At 36.4% G+C, this 17,033-nt stretch overlaps 1 protein-coding gene across 3 annotated transcripts in view; it reads left to right on the top strand.

The window, feature by feature from the left end:
* PRKAR2B (protein kinase cAMP-dependent type II regulatory subunit beta) overlaps nt 1-12,332 on the top strand; it is an 83,696-nt gene extending 71,364 nt beyond the window's left edge. For all 3 annotated transcript variants that reach the window (XM_068669771.1, XM_068669772.1, XM_068669773.1), the window contains 7 exons: nt 3,580-3,686; nt 4,524-4,677; nt 6,082-6,183; nt 7,340-7,414; nt 8,256-8,321; nt 8,473-8,611; nt 10,068-12,332. In XM_068669771.1, the coding sequence (XP_068525872.1) occupies nt 3,580-3,686; nt 4,524-4,677; nt 6,082-6,183; nt 7,340-7,414; nt 8,256-8,321; nt 8,473-8,611; nt 10,068-10,201 (777 nt within the window). In that variant the 3' untranslated portion in view covers nt 10,202-12,332. The remainder of the gene's footprint in view (nt 1-3,579; nt 3,687-4,523; nt 4,678-6,081; nt 6,184-7,339; nt 7,415-8,255; nt 8,322-8,472; nt 8,612-10,067) is intronic.
* Nucleotides 12,333-17,033: the final 4,701 nt, after the last annotated feature.

Below are 17,033 nucleotides of genomic sequence, written 5' to 3'. Positions count from 1 at the left end.
GTAACTGTGATGATGAGCCACAGGCAGTGCTTCTCAGCACCAGTTGGACCAGCCAACCATGGCACATCAGAAGTTTCAACCCAGATCCAGAGGTAGGATACAGCCATCTGTGTCTCAGGCTCCTGAGAGTGTCTAGCATCTCTCCTGAAGGCTGGGGGGCAATGTGGGAGATGTGCTGTGGTCAGAGTGAGGAGCTGCCAGGTGGAGGATGCATAGCATCAGGCAGGACAGGAGCTTGACAGGATCTTTGAAAAGTCCACTGCAGAAATGAGAATACCTTTCTACAGCAGATGGAGTCACCAATCTGTTGACCAGACTTGTTCTCACTTGAAGATTCTTACTGTACAAAAGATTCTCTAGGTAGTCTAACTTACTTAGTCTACAAGAGATCCAGATCAAGGATGATGGATGCAAAAAACATTAAGACTCATGCTGCTGCTCATCCACCGACAATGACACTGCCAACAGTGATGTGTGCTGGCTGATGCTGGTGAGGGAGCTGATTCTCCTTGACATTCCTCTTTCCAAACGGTTAGGGACTCGAGGGAACAGCATGGAGCTGGGACAGGGGAGGGTCCGGCTGGGGGTTAGGGAAAGGTTCTGCACCCAGAGGGTGGTCGGTCACTGGGACAGGTTACCCAGGGCAGTGGGCACGGCACCGAGCTGCTGAAGTTCAGGTGTTTGGACAACACTCTGAGACACATGGTTTGATTTTTGGGTGGCCAGGAGTTGGACTCGACTTGTGGGTTGCTTCCAACTTGGGATATTGTATGGTGGTTTATTTATTGTATGGTGGATTTTAAATCCACACCTGAAAGCAAGGATGATTGAAACAGTAACTATAGCTTGTTTATTCACTTGTTTAGTAAATCATTTTGTGAAATCATAGAATAATGACACTGTCTTTCTAACAATTGAACTTAGTGACTTTTAGACAGAAAGGCAATAACTACTGCCCTTCAAAAGGGAAAAAAAAAATCTTTATAAAGAATATCTTGGTACCTGACCTTGGTTTGTATTGTGAATGCATCTTTCAGAAAATCTGATTTCTTCCTCAGCCTCTTCATTCTTAAGGAAGTTAAAGTATTTCCTCTTTCACAAAGGATGGTGTTAAAAGTGTACTTTCATGGCAACAACACAAGATCCCCATAATTTTCCCCAGAATGTTCTTTTTTTGACATTTACATGCTTCATCATTCAGAATGCTGCAATTAATCAGGGTATTTAAATAAATATTAGAGAGAATAAAATTTCAAATACTTTAAACTTCAGTTTTGCCACTTTATATTCGTCGAGTATATCATCCTTAAGAAAAAGAGATATTTCGTTATGTTTGAATAAGCTGTATTATTAATACATATATGAATACAATGAAATTCTAGAAGTCACAGCTTGCACAACATACATGTTCAATACTTCCGTTTCTCTATAAATCTTATTTCTATTACAATTTTATTGTTTCAATAATGTATCATTCATTGAATATGGATTACCAGATTGACACAGCATTACACATAACAGATCTAAACATTTCAATAAAAAAGTCCTGTTTTTATTTTATAAGTTATCTCATAAACCAGAACTGCTTTTAAAAAGTAATGCGTTCAGACTGAGCCATTTTACAAAATACTGGAATTAATTTTGCACATGATAACAGATCTACTTTTTAATTTTGAAATTACCCGGCTTTATCCTTTCAGAGCAGCTACAGAGAGTGCCAGTAAGCTGAGCCTCAGTTTGGCAGGGAATCAAGAGGATTCACATAGAAGTAAGCTAGGCAAGCAGCTTTTGTGAGAGCATCTTATGGTGAGAGCAAGAACCATGTGCCTGGTTTGGCTGTTGCAGTCTGCTCTATCATTATTCTACGTAGAAAGTTTCAGGGTTAGGTCCAGTTGTCTTTAAGTTAGTTGCAGTTTACCGAGAAACTTAAGATGTGTGTTGTACTTCAGCATATAATAAGCAGTTATTTTAGCTCTCAAATGTATTAACTTCAAGTGGTTAGAACAGTTTTTAAAGGGGAGTTGTATTTGTGAATTCTACTTGGCTGTCTAAAATGTCATAGATTTACCTACCAGAAAAATCATTGGTTTTGGTGAGCTTGGTTCATACTTACAAAACTGAAAATGTTCTTAGTACCAAGAAAGGTACTAAGTAGAGACACAGTTAAAAGATTTCTTTCTGGCCTAGGTATATTGCATGATGTCTTACTATAGTTTACCATGATCTGCACTGAGGATGGATGCTGCCCATCTGTTGTTCTTTGTGCCCACACACGATAAATTCATTCTGTAAAGTAAAATTGTATTTGGCTGCTTCCATTTTTAAATAGGATCTGATAATGCAGTGCTACTGATATTTTTAAAAGCGTTGTGTAAGTGAAGAAATTCAATAGATTAAAGATGGAATTAATTCCATCTAACCTTATCTATCTAAAACTTAAGTATCTAACTCGGAGGTATAGTAGCTCTCTCTATCATTGATGGGAAGAAGAAGGAACCTCTAGAGAATGATTCTGAGATATATGGTATGGTTATCTCTGCCCATGGACTGCAGAAGGGCTCTAGAGGACTGACTTTGGCTGGTTTTGTTTGGAAAGGTAAATGGCATTTTGCAGTGGTTGGAAATGCTAAGAAAGGAAGCATTGTGAAATGCATGAGGATCTCAATCTACAGGCTTTTCCATATTGTGTTTTTCAGTAGAATCTGTTTGTTCCAGTGCAATACATACTTAATAAGCTTCAAAAAGTAGATGATAATTTTGTACTTGTTCTCAGTGTTTTAAGTATATTGCTGAATAAACTGACAATAAAACATGATTTATTATGTTACCTTTTAGGATTAATGTCAGTTTACAGAAGAGTTGCATTTGTTGGTTGTTTTTGTGTTTGTTTTTTTTTTTTTACAGGAATAATTAAGCTCTAGCAGGCTTACAACATACAAGACAAATTCTATAATTAGTGGTTTGTTTTTGTTAACAGACAGTCATAACTCAGAAGGTGACATTTCGTGAATCTGTTACCATTTCCCTCTAGACATTCATATTCCATTCAGTTTAATAAAGTATTTTTATAACCATGTGTACATTCCTCCTTCCCAACAAGTCTAGCATTTACTCAACCAAAGTGCTGCAGGTGTTGTATAATTTAGATTTTCAAAATACTTTGCAATCATTTTGAAACTTTTGGTTCTAAAAAATATTTCTAAAGGCAAAACCAGGTAAGTGTATTGCTTGCAATAAGGGACAAAAATACGTAATTGTGAAAGGTGAAGTTCTGTTTCTGTGAAAGGTGAAACCACCTTTGGATGCTCATGAGCAATTTATTTCACAGTCAAGATCTGTGTTGTCGTTAGAGATAAGAAAGGAAGATGGGATCTAAACACTGGAAGAAGAAAAAGCTAACTCTACATAGTAAATAAAAATTATCTTCCTGGTTGATCCACACATTTCTGTAGCATGAACATTTCTGTGTCCCTAAGTATTTTCTGCATATTTGGGAGGTGGAGCAGTTAGTTAATTTGAAGAGCAAGATTTTGAAAGCAGATAATAATTACTTGTCTTTTTCCATGTTCTTTTAAACAGGAGCAGATGTCTCAGGTGTTGGATGCAATGTTTGAAAAGCTGGTTGAAGGAGGGGAACATGTCATTGATCAAGGGGATGATGGTGACAACTTCTACGTCATTGATAGGTGAATGCTGTCTTATAGCACAAAGCATTATGCAGAAAGTCTGATGAAAAAGATCTGTTTCTCTATGTACTTGTACTTGATTCTTACTCATCTTCGTGGAAGAAAGAAAACAGAACAAATGTGAACCAGTAGAACAGCAGAACAGCTTTCAAAAGTGGTGTTTGGAAGTCATTCACATGATTTATCAACATGTTCTGAAGAGGTACTCAGCGCTGAATAAAGCAATAGCTGAGCATCGGTCAGTGAGGATAGCTGTGTCACGTTTTACAAGATACCAGATTTTGTTGCTTTCCCAAAACAAAAAGAAAGTTATTAGTTTATATTACACGATCTCTTTATATCAGAATCTTACATCGTTTTTCACATGTATTTGTTGCGTCCTGATCTCTTCTAATTATTACCTTATAAACTACTATTTTGAAAGTTAAATAAACGGTATTATTCCTTTAATGGTCATATCATAGCAATATGTTACATTTGTATGTAGTATGGTTAAAATGTAATTAAGAAACATGGATACTGTGTTTGATCTTCATTTTTAATGAATACAATTCTGGTGATCAATAGATCACTGTAAATCTAGTCTATTTCTACAATGAGTTACTGTCAAAACTAGTAGCCTTATCCTTCCCTTTAAAGAGGAACTACTGTTGTTACTTATTGAAGTGATTGAGATGTTTCTGCAAGGTGCTTAATATAATTCAAGCAAACAAAATTATATTTGCCTGTATTTCAAATGCTTTATTTTTTGAATTTGTGGCATAAAAATATAGTGAGAGTACTTAGCAAAGAACAGACCTCAATTCTACTCACTGTATCTATATATTTTATTAACAGAGGGACATACGATATTTATGTAAAATGCGATGGCGTTGGGAGGTGTGTTGGCACCTATGATAACCGAGGAAGTTTTGGTGAGTTGGCCTTAATGTACAATACACCCAGAGCAGCTACAATTATAGCTACCTCTCCTGGTGCCATCTGGGGTTTGGTAAGTGAAATGCTTGTGTAATGTATTATTCATTTGTTTTAAATATATTATATAAATTGCACTGATATGCTACCACAGCATCAAAAAATGATTTTAGAAAGTTTTAATATTAAAACTTCTGAGAACTCCTGACACTGTCTTTTTCCAGAAACTGCAGAAGCAAACCTGAGGCTCAAGAAAACACTGAGTTGATTTTTTTGTTTGTTTGTTTTGTTTTTAAAAATTTTGTTTTATTCTATTTTAATGGTAATTTCCCAAGTTACAAAATGGTTTCCCACGTCTTGATAGGAAATGTCTTTGATTTCGGAGTAAATTTAAAATACGAATATTATTTATTTATCAGTGTTACAGTATTTGGATTTTGTCCACAGTAACAGAATGTACAAAAGGAGTAAAATTTGGTTAGCCATTCTTCAAGACTTGTGTGTCAATTTAATGATTGTTCCCAAAACATCATTTTCCCATTGAAGCAAAATATATATTTATTCATGCAAAATTTATTTTATTTCTTTTTTAATTTGTATGACTCCTGGGATCATTGCAGAGTCTAGGACACTAAGAGAATAGCTTTAAATTGGACTAAGTTGTGTTGGCCAGCAATACTCACCTGTTGCACTGAAGACTTGCAAAGTATTTCACCTCTCCAGGATGTAGTCACATGAAGTTAAGAGAAGAAAACAGCATACATGTAGTTTTCCATCTGTCCATTTCACTTCAATTGCCAAATACTAAGGCAGTTTAGAGCAGCAGTCTTGTTCTACTGAAAAAGCAGAAAGTGGGCTTATGTAATCTAAGACCCAGCCTCATGTATTTTGTATTCATAAAATAAACTCTTTGTTTAAAATAAACTCTTTGTTTACATATCAATATATGTGGGACTTCAGGATGTCAAAGAAATTTTGTAAATTAAATATTTAAATATTGAGGACTTCTTAAAGACCTGAAATTGTTTGTAAACCATCAAACACTAACTTGTTACACAGAGACTCATAAATACACAATTGACCCCCAAAAGGTTAGATTTTTTTTTTCCTGTTTTGAATTATATGGTGTACATTTGGGATAGCTGTTGTTCACACCATTCTGTGCTCAACATGTAGGCAACCTGTATAAGCAGATCTGTCTACTGCCTATAAGTAAACTCTATATGTATGTTCTGCCAAAAGGCAGAGAAGCTTTTCACAACCTGAATGAGATCAGGAGCTTAATTTTAGGAGCTCTTGAATGACCTCTAGAGGAGTCTCTCTTTCTCAGCTGACTGTAAGAAGAGTCTAGACAGCTAGTATTATGGCTAAATTGAGTGACTATAATTGGGTAATTTGAACATCTCCAGCCATTTCTAAAGCATTTTCTATCACACATATATTTTCTGTTACTAAACCCTCTTCTTCTCTGTGTTTACAGGACAGGGTAACGTTCCGAAGAATCATTGTAAAAAATAATGCCAAAAAGAGAAGAATGTATGAAAATTTTATTGAGTCATTGCCATTCCTTAAATCGTTAGAAGTAAGCTTCGTATTGCATTACTTTAATGCCTGTATCAGAGATACTTGATAAGATTCTGCTTCTGTAGTCTTAAAATATAGAATTAAAATTTTCTCAACAATATTTGGCGTACTTTTTTTGAAAAGTATATAAAGACCATATGTTGAAAAAGTCTTTGAAAAGACCATAGTTTTTATATTTCTGAATTTTCATGATAAAGAACAGTTGTTAACATATCAAAAATTGTATTTTTTTTCTACTTTTACCTTCAATTTCTTGAGCTTAATTTTACTTGAGGTTAGAAAATAAAATTAAAGAATGGCTTAGGGAATTTCAAAATATTTTCATTTAACAACTATAGTTTTACATGCATGCTTTTCTGAAATAACTTAGACTTGGTGTATAGACTTCTTACAAAAATGGAAGCTCTGTCAACACATCTAGCTGTTAAGACTGTAGCACACTCAGAAATGCTATTCAATAGCTCTTCCTTTTTTTATTGATTATCAAAGCAGGAGAATAAAGATAGGCTGTTCTGTGTAAAGATTCATGGAAAGAAGTGTGCCCTTGTGAGGCCCCACCTAGAGTGCTGTATCCAAGTCTGGGGCCCCCAGCACAAGAAAGATGTGGAGCTGTTAGAGTGGGTCCAGAGGAGGGCCACAAGGGTTGATCAAAGGGCTGGAGCACCCCTCCTATGAAGAAAGGCTGAGGGAGCTGGGGTTGTTCAGCCTGCAGAAGAGAAGGCTGCAGGGTGACCTTATTGCAGCTTTTCAATATTTAAAGGGGGCTGATAAAAAAGATGGAAAACAACTTTTTGCTCAGGCAAATAATGACAGGACAAGGAGGAATGGTTTTAAACTAAAAGAGGGTAGATTTAGATTAGATGTTAGGAGGACATTCTTCACTCAGAGGGTGGTGAGGCCCTGGCACAGGCTGCCCAGAGAAGTTGTGGATGCCCCATCCCTGGAGGTGTTCAAGGCCAGGCTGGATGGGGCTTTGGGCAGCCTGAGCTGGTGGGAGGTGTCCCTGCCCATGGCAGGGGTTTGGAATGAGATGGTCTTTAAGGTCCCTTCCAACCCAAACTATTCTATGACTCTATGAAGAATAAAAAGACTTTCTAAGTACAGCATTGTAATGTTAATAAAATATTTCTTATGTTTTCTTTTTTTAAATTAAGGTATCGGAGCGTTTGAAAGTGGTTGATGTGATTGGCACCAAAGTGTACAAAGATGGGGAACAAATCATTGCTCAGGTACAGTTGCTTGTTTCTTGGTTTAGTTCTTCTCTTCCAAGAAAGAACAATTTCCATAGTATTTATAGTTTAAAACCATGTACTGTTTACGTTATTCTTTGTCAAAAGAAACAAAATGAACCTGGCATCTAATCTGATGGCCTGAATCTGGCAGAGGTGATACTATTTCATCAGCTAATTTTTTACTTACACAGTACTCTGAAAAACATCCTTTTTTGTCGGTATCAATAAACAAGTCAATATTTTTAGAAATTCTAACTACATAAAGGAATGATTATTTGCACTAAAGAGTACTAAAGACCTACTTTGTTTTTGCTCTATATGCTCTCAGACATAAAGCTTAATTTTTAGGTAGTCCTATATTGGGCCAGGAGTTGGACTCTCTGATGATTCTTGTGGGTCCCTTCCAACTCACAATATTCTGAGGAAAATCTTTGGGATAGGCTACTGAGATTGTCTCAACCAAAAATATTTATTGGGTATCAGATACAGCCCTTGGAGGCTTATTTATATTGGAAAACTCCATAAGGAAAATTTATTTGGAAGTTATGCAGAGTTGGAGAAATGGGAATAAGGATCCTAAAATCTTTTCTTTTTTTTTTCCCTGCTTTTTGTATAGGCTGTGTCTTTTAAGGGAAAGGACTTACTATCAGTTCTGTATAGTTGTTTTGATTGTTTTGTGCCTTGAGTGTGGATTTTACATTAAAAGTGGTTTCTTTGGCAGTAGGTATCAAAAAGGTTAACTTCAAGGCACTGGCTGCCGATATTTTAATGTTGCCATGAAACTAAAATTAAATTTCACATTTCATTTACCCACTTCATTATTTTTTTTCTTCTACAGGGTGACATGGCTGATTCTTTCTTTATTGTTGAATCTGGGGAAGTAAGGATCATAATGACAAGGAAGGTAAAACATCCCTAAATCACACACAAATATATATGTTTTTTGAAATCTTGATGTATTCTGTTACTGTTGTCAATTTTGCTTATACGACTTTGAATTAGGCAAATCTAGCCTCAATATCTCTCTCTCTTTCTTTTTCCACTTCATATTTCAGGGTAAACCAGATGTAGAAGAGAATGGAGCAGTTGAAATAGCTCGATGCTCAAGAGGACAGTATTTTGGAGAACTTGCTCTTGTAACTAACAAACCACGTGCCGCTTCTGCATTTGCTCTTGGCACCGTAAAATGTTTAGGTATTGTTCAATAATATTTTATATCTAATATAAAATTTGATATGATTTATCTGATTTTTTTAATTGTGAACTCTGTCTTTCTCCAGAATTTAAGATTTAATTACTGTTACCCACATTAGACTTTTTAAGCACATCACCTATTACTATGCATTCCTATTTATCGTTATTTATATGCAAAAATGATTTGTAATTAATAAGTGGTATAGAACACAAATTCTCCAACATTTTCCTATTACATGGAAGTAAAAATTGCTTCAAGATAGTGCAGAGAGTGCAGAGTGCGGAGAGTATTGATGCAAACTTTTTATAGCTGTCAGAGAAATCAGCCATGTAAAGAATTTCTTTTCTCAATATACTATCACCCAAGAAACAACGTTGTGGTAAAACTTCTGTCCCATTTTATCATCATGACTTAAGCTTTAAGAAATTCTTTGTCTTCACTAGCTGTCAATTTAATCATTCTGTCACACTGTAGCCTGCTTATAAACAACCTCTTCTCACCCATTACTTTTCATAGTCTAATGTTTAGTTTTTACATGTCTGCATCCAGATATGGGATGACTGTAAAGACAAACCTGGCTTCCTTGAAATGATGGTTTGATTGCCAAGCCAGTAACCAAAAAGTTTCTTTCTTTCTTATGAAGTTATTTTTTTAAATCCTTCTCTCCAAACACACCCAGATGAACAGGCAATAAAAATTAAAAATCATAGAGAGAAAAGAACGAGAGGCAGTGGTGAGGCAGTGTCATCACTCAGCATTGGTGAGTCACTAAGGTCTCTGGCAGTTCCAGAATGTCAGAGATCTCAACTTTTCTCAGGAGCCAAGAGACTACAGGCCACCAGGTGGGAAGGTGATTGAAGTATGAGGTTTCCTCCCTGACCTGTTGGCTAGAACTACAGAGGATAACATTATGCGATCAGGGAAGGAAAACATTCTGGTTAGCTAGAACACATTGACATGACATATGAATTACTGTTTCCAACTTTTCCTGTGCTGGCTGGGAAATATGTATCTGTTAGTCTCCACCGTGAGTGAAAACAAGTGAAAAACAGCAGGGAAATATGCTAAGGTAGACCCCAAACATAGCCAACAACTTCATCAAAGGATGCAGTTTTTTAAATCTCAAGGGTCTTAAGACCCTTTTGTAGAGGAGTCCAGGCCCCTCCAGAGTTCTCTATGAGCTCTTGCATCGTACAAATCTTAATTCAAAAATATTTTCAAAATGAGAAACCCAGTAAATTCTAAGTTCATTTATGAAGTATCAAGACAGCATTATGTTGGTCAATCTTGTTTCTGGTACAGTAAGTGGTTCTCTTCTGTGTAAACGAAGTGTATGCCTCAGTGCTATCTTTCCTGTTACCACTGAAAATTTTACATTGGAATGTCATCTAAGATTGGTGCCAGCAACTGACAAGCAAATTTTGTTCTTTCTCTTTCTCTCCCCTTTTATCTTAGTCATGGATGTGCAGGCGTTTGAAAGGCTTTTGGGACCTTGTATGGAAATTCTGAAAAGAAACATTGCAAACTATGAAGAGCAGCTAGTTGCTCTGTTTGGAACAAACATGGACATTGCTGATACCAGTGCATGAACTAAACATTGGAGCAACGAGATCTGTTATGATAATATAGCACAGTAGTGGTTAGTCCACTGAGAAATTGTCTCTCTTCCTATAGATGCCAAGCATTTTCTGTGATTTTAGGAGCGGGTTTGGGGGTATTTTTGGACTTATTACAGTGGAAATACTAGTAAACAAAATAGGAATTTAATAAATTGTGGGCTTGATTTTTGAAAGTGCTCAGCACTGATGGTTCCATCTGACATTAAGAAGACCTGCAGTGGCACAGCACCTTTGAAAATCAAGTCCTTTAATACAACATTTCCATAAAAAGTAGATTTCAAAAAAAAACCCACGTGATGAACTTGTTCAACCAGCTTCTGTTCTTCAAAATGGTTACAATTTTTCTGGGAAGACTGTTAGTTTGAATGTGATATGTTGAAAGTATTAGTGCACACAAAGTGTTTATATGTATTAATACAGAAGATATACAGTAGATATTACTTTCTGACTATTACGGTTGTCATGATTTTATGTTGCATTTATCACGAGTGTAGTGAATCACAAGACTAATCGTAAGATAAAGCATGACAATGCATTTTGTGTAACGCTCATGACCCAAACCTGATTTTTAACATTTTGTAATGTGTCTTAAAGTCCTCTTTGTTTAATATGTCATGTTTCAGCACGACATTGTAATATCTTATGCAATTTAGAGGACTTGTATATTTTTGCAATAAACTGCATTTTTTATTAGTTACATGTATTCTGTACAGTCTAGAGTGAGAACAGCTGACAAATTAACCTTAATGCTTTAAAAGCAAAGGCATAGGTTGTTGTCATGTTCTGCCTAATCATGCATAACCTATATTGTTTTACTTCTCCCTTGTTTTATATTTATGCATTTTGTCTTCTCTATCTATGCTTGTTCTCTAGTTAGTTGTTTTTTTAGATCTCACCTTTTTTATCTGTTAAATCTTTTACCTATTTCAATCGATCTCTGTATATCTCTCTTCTTGCAGTCTAATCTTAGCTATCAAAGACCAGATCCAATTACTGATGTGACTGATACTGAAAGCCATGCTAAACTAAGCTTGTTCTTGAAAAATCCTTATCAGCAAGTACAAAAGTATTATTGAATTTTAAAGATCAATAGTTTAAAAGCTTTGTACGAGTCTGGAAATTATGCTGCTGTTAAAGCTAACATGTCCTGCTTTCAAAACCTGTAGGTCGTCGTAAAATAATACCTTTTTAGCCATAATAGCATGGGATACCTTCTGAGACTGAGGAGAGAGACTATCATCTTAAATACGAGCACAGGGCTCATTGCTTACAAAGGTCTGTGGCTGGAAATTTCAGGCACAGTCCAGTTTTAATACTGCTTACTGACCTATCTGTTGATGTCCGTGAAAAGCTAGTGCACATAATGGCAACTGGCAGTGGTGCTGCCAAAATGGTACTACAGGAACTGTAGGAAGGGAGGCTGCTTGAGCCCTGCTTTGAATACCTGAATGGTAACATCTTTCCTTCTTAGATAATGACTTTTCTAATGCCATATATTTGTGTATGTTGATGTAATTATTACCCCATAGTAAGTGATACGTTCTGACAGTTTATATAATCATACCTGCATATGAAATTATGATTATATAATTATAATATATAATTTATATCATACAGTATGATGTAAATTATAAGGCAAATTATTAACAAAACAGAATCTGAGCAAAATTTACAAGTGTCATGTTTTTTTTAACCTAGAAACCTGGTATGAATAATTACACATATAACTTGCCTTTGTACTTTTGATTTATGGAAAAAAGAGAAGCCTGTTATACTAGAAGGAAATATCAGGTAACCAAAATCTACACACCTATCATTCTGTATGCTTAATCTCTAAAAGCTACCTATATTTTGCACTAGCTTAATGTGATTAAGAGAAATGCTAGAAATTACTTGTATGGCAGTAAACTACAATCAAGGCCATAAATGCCAGTCACGATATTTTCAATATTGTTGGTTATATTTAAAGTTTCCTTACAATAAACGACACTTTTATATATATAAATATATGTTTATTGATATTGTTGTGTTTTAATTCCATTATTATAAAGCTGCAAGTGAACTATTTATATTCATTTATTAAAACATTCCTAATTCTTAACACTCTCATGTCGATTTTCGTAAATGAAGTTATTCAGATACTCTAGCTACTCAGTAGAGACAAAATGTTGGTGTGGTATTTGTCATAGCTGCTTTGTATTTGATGATTTGTTTGTAGTTTATAGCTGGGAAGAAGATGTGGTAGTGGGGAGTGACAAAATTAAGATAATCAGACACTTTGGATGTTTTGGGTCGCAAAGTCTGGCTTACTGTTATGGCAATTTTCTTGTGTTGCTCTTGGGGACTGGATGGTTTCTGGAATTTTCTTTGTTGGTGAATTACCAACAGTAATAAATTGTCGCTTTGTAAGTTTTGTACAAATCCGTATATCCTTCATCAGTCAGTATTTGGGATTTCTTCTAGATCTAGTCATGTGCACACTTCAGACATGGCAGCCTGTCATAAATGTGATGTGTTCATCCTAAGAAGGGAATCATGGCAAGTCACTGATTTCTAATTATTTGGGTGTTTCAAACAAACAAACAAACAAAAAAAACCCACAGTAGATAGTTCTCATAGTCTTGAGCAATGCCATTTTTACCTTATGAGAGTATCTATGTCCATGTTTAGATTACCTGAAACTTGCAGTATTAAAGATTTTATCATCTTTGTTTGCAGTCAGGTTGCTCGGCGTCTGCATGTTAGTCTGCTCTCTCCTCTCTCCCGAACCTCCCCAGCGATTTGTAATTCTTCAGATGATTTAACCGAATTTGACAAAAGTTCTAAAGAGAAAAACCAACTAAATAAATGCTTCAATGAGTTTGTTGAAAATATGCCCTGCTGGGTAAGGAGAAAAAAGCCTGAGAGAAATTCTGTATGAAAAAGGCAGTCACGGGCTCACATGTTGTTAAGCACAAGAGAATCCACAAGGCACTGAATGTTTACAAATGTCTTAGCCATGGGAAAAAAATTCCAACCACAGCCCTCAGTCAATCACAAGACAGAAACCCCGAGGAAACTAAGCTTCCTTGGTCCTAGTGCTGATGCCACTGCTTTTTAAATGTCATTTGTTTGTGCTTCATGAGATTTTGTTTAAGCTCATCTGGGATAAAAGCTTGTGAAATTACTGCCTTCTACACCTCCTGTTTGAGGTCCAGAAGTGACTGATCGTAAAAGTCTTGGAGCAAAACTACGAGAAGAGCACTGTGAAACCACCTGCAACATAAGCTGTTGTCACGCCATCTTATTTCCTCGTCTTGTCTTTGGTGTTCAGTGAAGATTGCTCTGGCCCTTGCTGGAATGGTAGAGTTTTGTTGAAATGTTTGGTGCTTTAAGCTTCATATAAGGTGACTCTGGAATTGGTTACATCACAGTTTGTGTCATTTTATAGTTTATGGCACACTTGCCACGGGAGGTTTTATTATTTTTCAGTGTCAATGGTTCCCAGATATGCAAAATGAGCATCTACTGGTCATCCTTCACACAGCTGGCATGTGAAATTCCTAATCTTTTTGTCACTGACTGCATATAATAGCTTCTGCTGAACAAAGTGCTTTGCTGAAAGTCAGTTTGCCACTGCACAAACATCCTTACACATTCTTGCTAATGTTATAGTAGTTTAAACCTCTTTTTGTCCGTGCATATCATCCATGCATACATCCATGATGGTTATAGCTGTTTTCAGAATTTCTAAGATACCTTCCTCTCCTGTGTCTGTACCCTCAAATAAGTATTACTGCAGTTTTCCCTTTGAGGAACTGCTTCTTTGTATGCCAAATACGTAGAAATCTATGGTGTTGACTGTCTTGCAAAATTTAGGATCATTTTCAAGTCAACAAGAGTTGGATATTCCTTCAAATCTATACCAGGACTGTTCCGAAATTCTTCATCCACATTTTGACTTAGAAGGGTGCTTAACAGTGGTGGACTGAAGGGGAGCAGAAAAACCTTGAAATGATATTAAAAAGAAAAAAAAAAAAGATCTTTAACATTGTCGGCTCATGTACACACCGCAAATCCAGCGGAGCTGGAGAGCAGTAATGGTGGTGCCATTGGCTGTGTTTCCTCCTTAGAACTGGTGGAGTTATACGTATGCTCTAAGGGAAAAGTGGAAAGCCAAACAATTACATAAAGGAAAAACAAAACAGTGTGAAAAACTCCAACACAAGTTACGCTAGGCCATTTTGACAGTATGTGCTGACTCAAAACTCTTCTGATTGAGCTAAATGAAATTAGGACAGACTAAAAATAGCACCGTGGCATGGTATGAATACTTTGTCCTTTCTTCTTTGAAAGTATTGAATTATTTCAGCTGAGCAGCTATGAAGTTTTGGGAAAGGATAACACTCTGTGTGTAGATCTCGCTGTGTGGAGGAGGAATTCCCTTGCGACCAAGTGAGCCCCTCAGTGCTGCTCCTCCACATCTCTCAAAATGCTGGAAACTCAGATTTGATAAATGTCATACTTGGAAAAGGCTATGCGACTTTCACCAAGCTGTATCCTATTTTTCTCCTTGTTGCTTTGTCCTTGTGAAGTTGGATGGTGGGCGACTATCTCAAGCAACCTTAGCTTCGCTGTCCCTTTAGCTCACACTCTTACTTTTGGCTGTGGTTATATCCATAGTAGGAAATTATGTGCCTGACACAACTTGCTAGTATTGAGGCATCGAATGGCCAACATACATACCATTTTCTAGTATTTGTGTAGGCTCATTTATAAACTGTCTTACAAAATTTTTCTGTCTTTCCATATGGGATGGCCGTATGCAGATGGCCAACTGAGAATAGTCCTTGGCCCACGCTAGCTCCCAAACCACATCTGAGAATTATTTGCTATTGGCCCCCACAAAAACTATGCCAGGACTATTCTTAAAAAAAAATTAAAAAATCAGTACAACTGATTGTATTCCAGTGCCCAGGAACACTCCCTCACACTTTAATGTACTAGTGTAGAGAGAACTTACAGATCATCTGTAGTCTCTTCTTAATTTGTTTTTCTGCAAATTTTGAGCTGGGACTGAGTGTTTTCTCATTTCCCTTTCTTCTGGATTCTTTCTTGATCTGTTAGATCTTTATATTTTTTTCTCGATACTGTTGTCATTTTTTGTCTTACTCTATCTCGGTAGGTGATAACAATTTAACTAAAACTGGAATCTATGCCACAATTACACGAAATAAATTTCTTATGCATTCCTGACCTGACTTACCTGGGTTGTGGTTTGTTCTCTTCTCCCCAGCTTGAACCACTGTAGGATGCAAGCAAGGATTCCCTTCAATCAGTCGCATGAATTGTGCAAAATTCATTCGTTCCTCTCAAAAAAAGAAGTTAGTGGCAAGGAGCAGAAAAAAGTTTTTGTGGCTCAGATCTTTCCTGGAAGCACCAAGTCCTCTGTCCTGTGCTCTGCCTTCTCAACAGATCTGCTGTGAGGAGATGAAAGAGGTGGGCATGCCATAGGAGCCCTTATGAAGGTGGAGCAAGTCAACCACCATTGCAGATAGCCATAAAGGGCTGTGAGAAGAGGGATGGAGTAGGAATAGCTATAGAAGATACTGAAGTCATTGTGGAAGGAGAAAAATGATGTACAGGGGTCAGGCAGAATGGCAGCAAAACAGAGGCTGGCACATTGGGTAAAGTGGAAGCTCTGGCGAGCATGGTTGATCTGAAGCCTAGGGAGTATTTCATTAATTACTGAGGGTGAATAAATACCTACATGTGGATGTAAAAGCATCTGTGCAGCAGAATTAAAATAATGATATGCTGTATTTCAGAAAGTCAACAGTAGTTATGTCATAAAAGCAAGACAGGACATTGTCTTTTAACAAGAGAAAAGTAAAGATAGGCACAAATACAATATAAAATATTTATTTTACTAGTATAACTTCTTATCTTTTTTAAACCAACCTTGTGGTTTCTTACCTGTGAGGCTGGCAATTTTAAGAAATAAATAGATAGGAAAAGAAAGGGAGGGTAAATGCAAATTTATCTGTATAATTATTTTCTGTTTGTGTATTTTGTGCTTCTTGGTAGTCATCCCTACATAAGGTGATGAGAATTCACAATCAACACTTCACAATTTCCCACCTTGTCTACCTCTCTGAAAACAGAAAAAGCAACTGAATCAGCAAAGCTGCCGACAATGCCAGTGTTACACAGTATTGATTCATTCTCGGAGCACGCATTCATTTTGAGAATGGTGTAAGGCGAGGTAGGGTGTGTGTGTGTGGAGTAATGATTTAATTAGAGAGTAGACATGCAGAGCAAGGCGTATGGGACTGACATAATCTGAATTCTGAAATTTAGAAGATACATACTTCAAACAGGGAGTTTGTAAGTAATCTTTGATACGGTTTTGTGTGTTCTACTGCCATCTACTGTATGGAATATGGGTCCTCATTCATTTTCTCATCTCACTGAATAATTTTTAATTTACACTATGCAAAGACGAAGAGGTTGGTTTGAAAATAAGAAAGATGTTATGTTTTTGTTGTTAGACTCTTAAAAACAATTCACACGCCCATATTTATGAGATTTTAATCTAAGTCCTAAGTAGGATTCATATTTATGTGTTTTTTCTGTATGTTATAGATGGTAAGTGTGATACCAAGGCTCTAATTCAGCTGTGGTATTTACTTGTCTAGACCAGTATCTGGAGTCTGGGCCAGTGGATCTGAGAGGACTGGGCTTCACATGCAACATTTACACACAAATTTTTGTAAAGAATCAGGAACCTTCACAGCAAATGTGTTTTTCCAAAGTAGTTGTA

Source organism: Anas acuta, chromosome 1 (assembly GCF_963932015.1).
Source record: "Anas acuta chromosome 1, bAnaAcu1.1, whole genome shotgun sequence".
Taxonomy (NCBI): Eukaryota; Metazoa; Chordata; class Aves; order Anseriformes; family Anatidae; genus Anas; species Anas acuta.
This window is presented reverse-complemented; position numbering and strand designations above follow the sequence as displayed.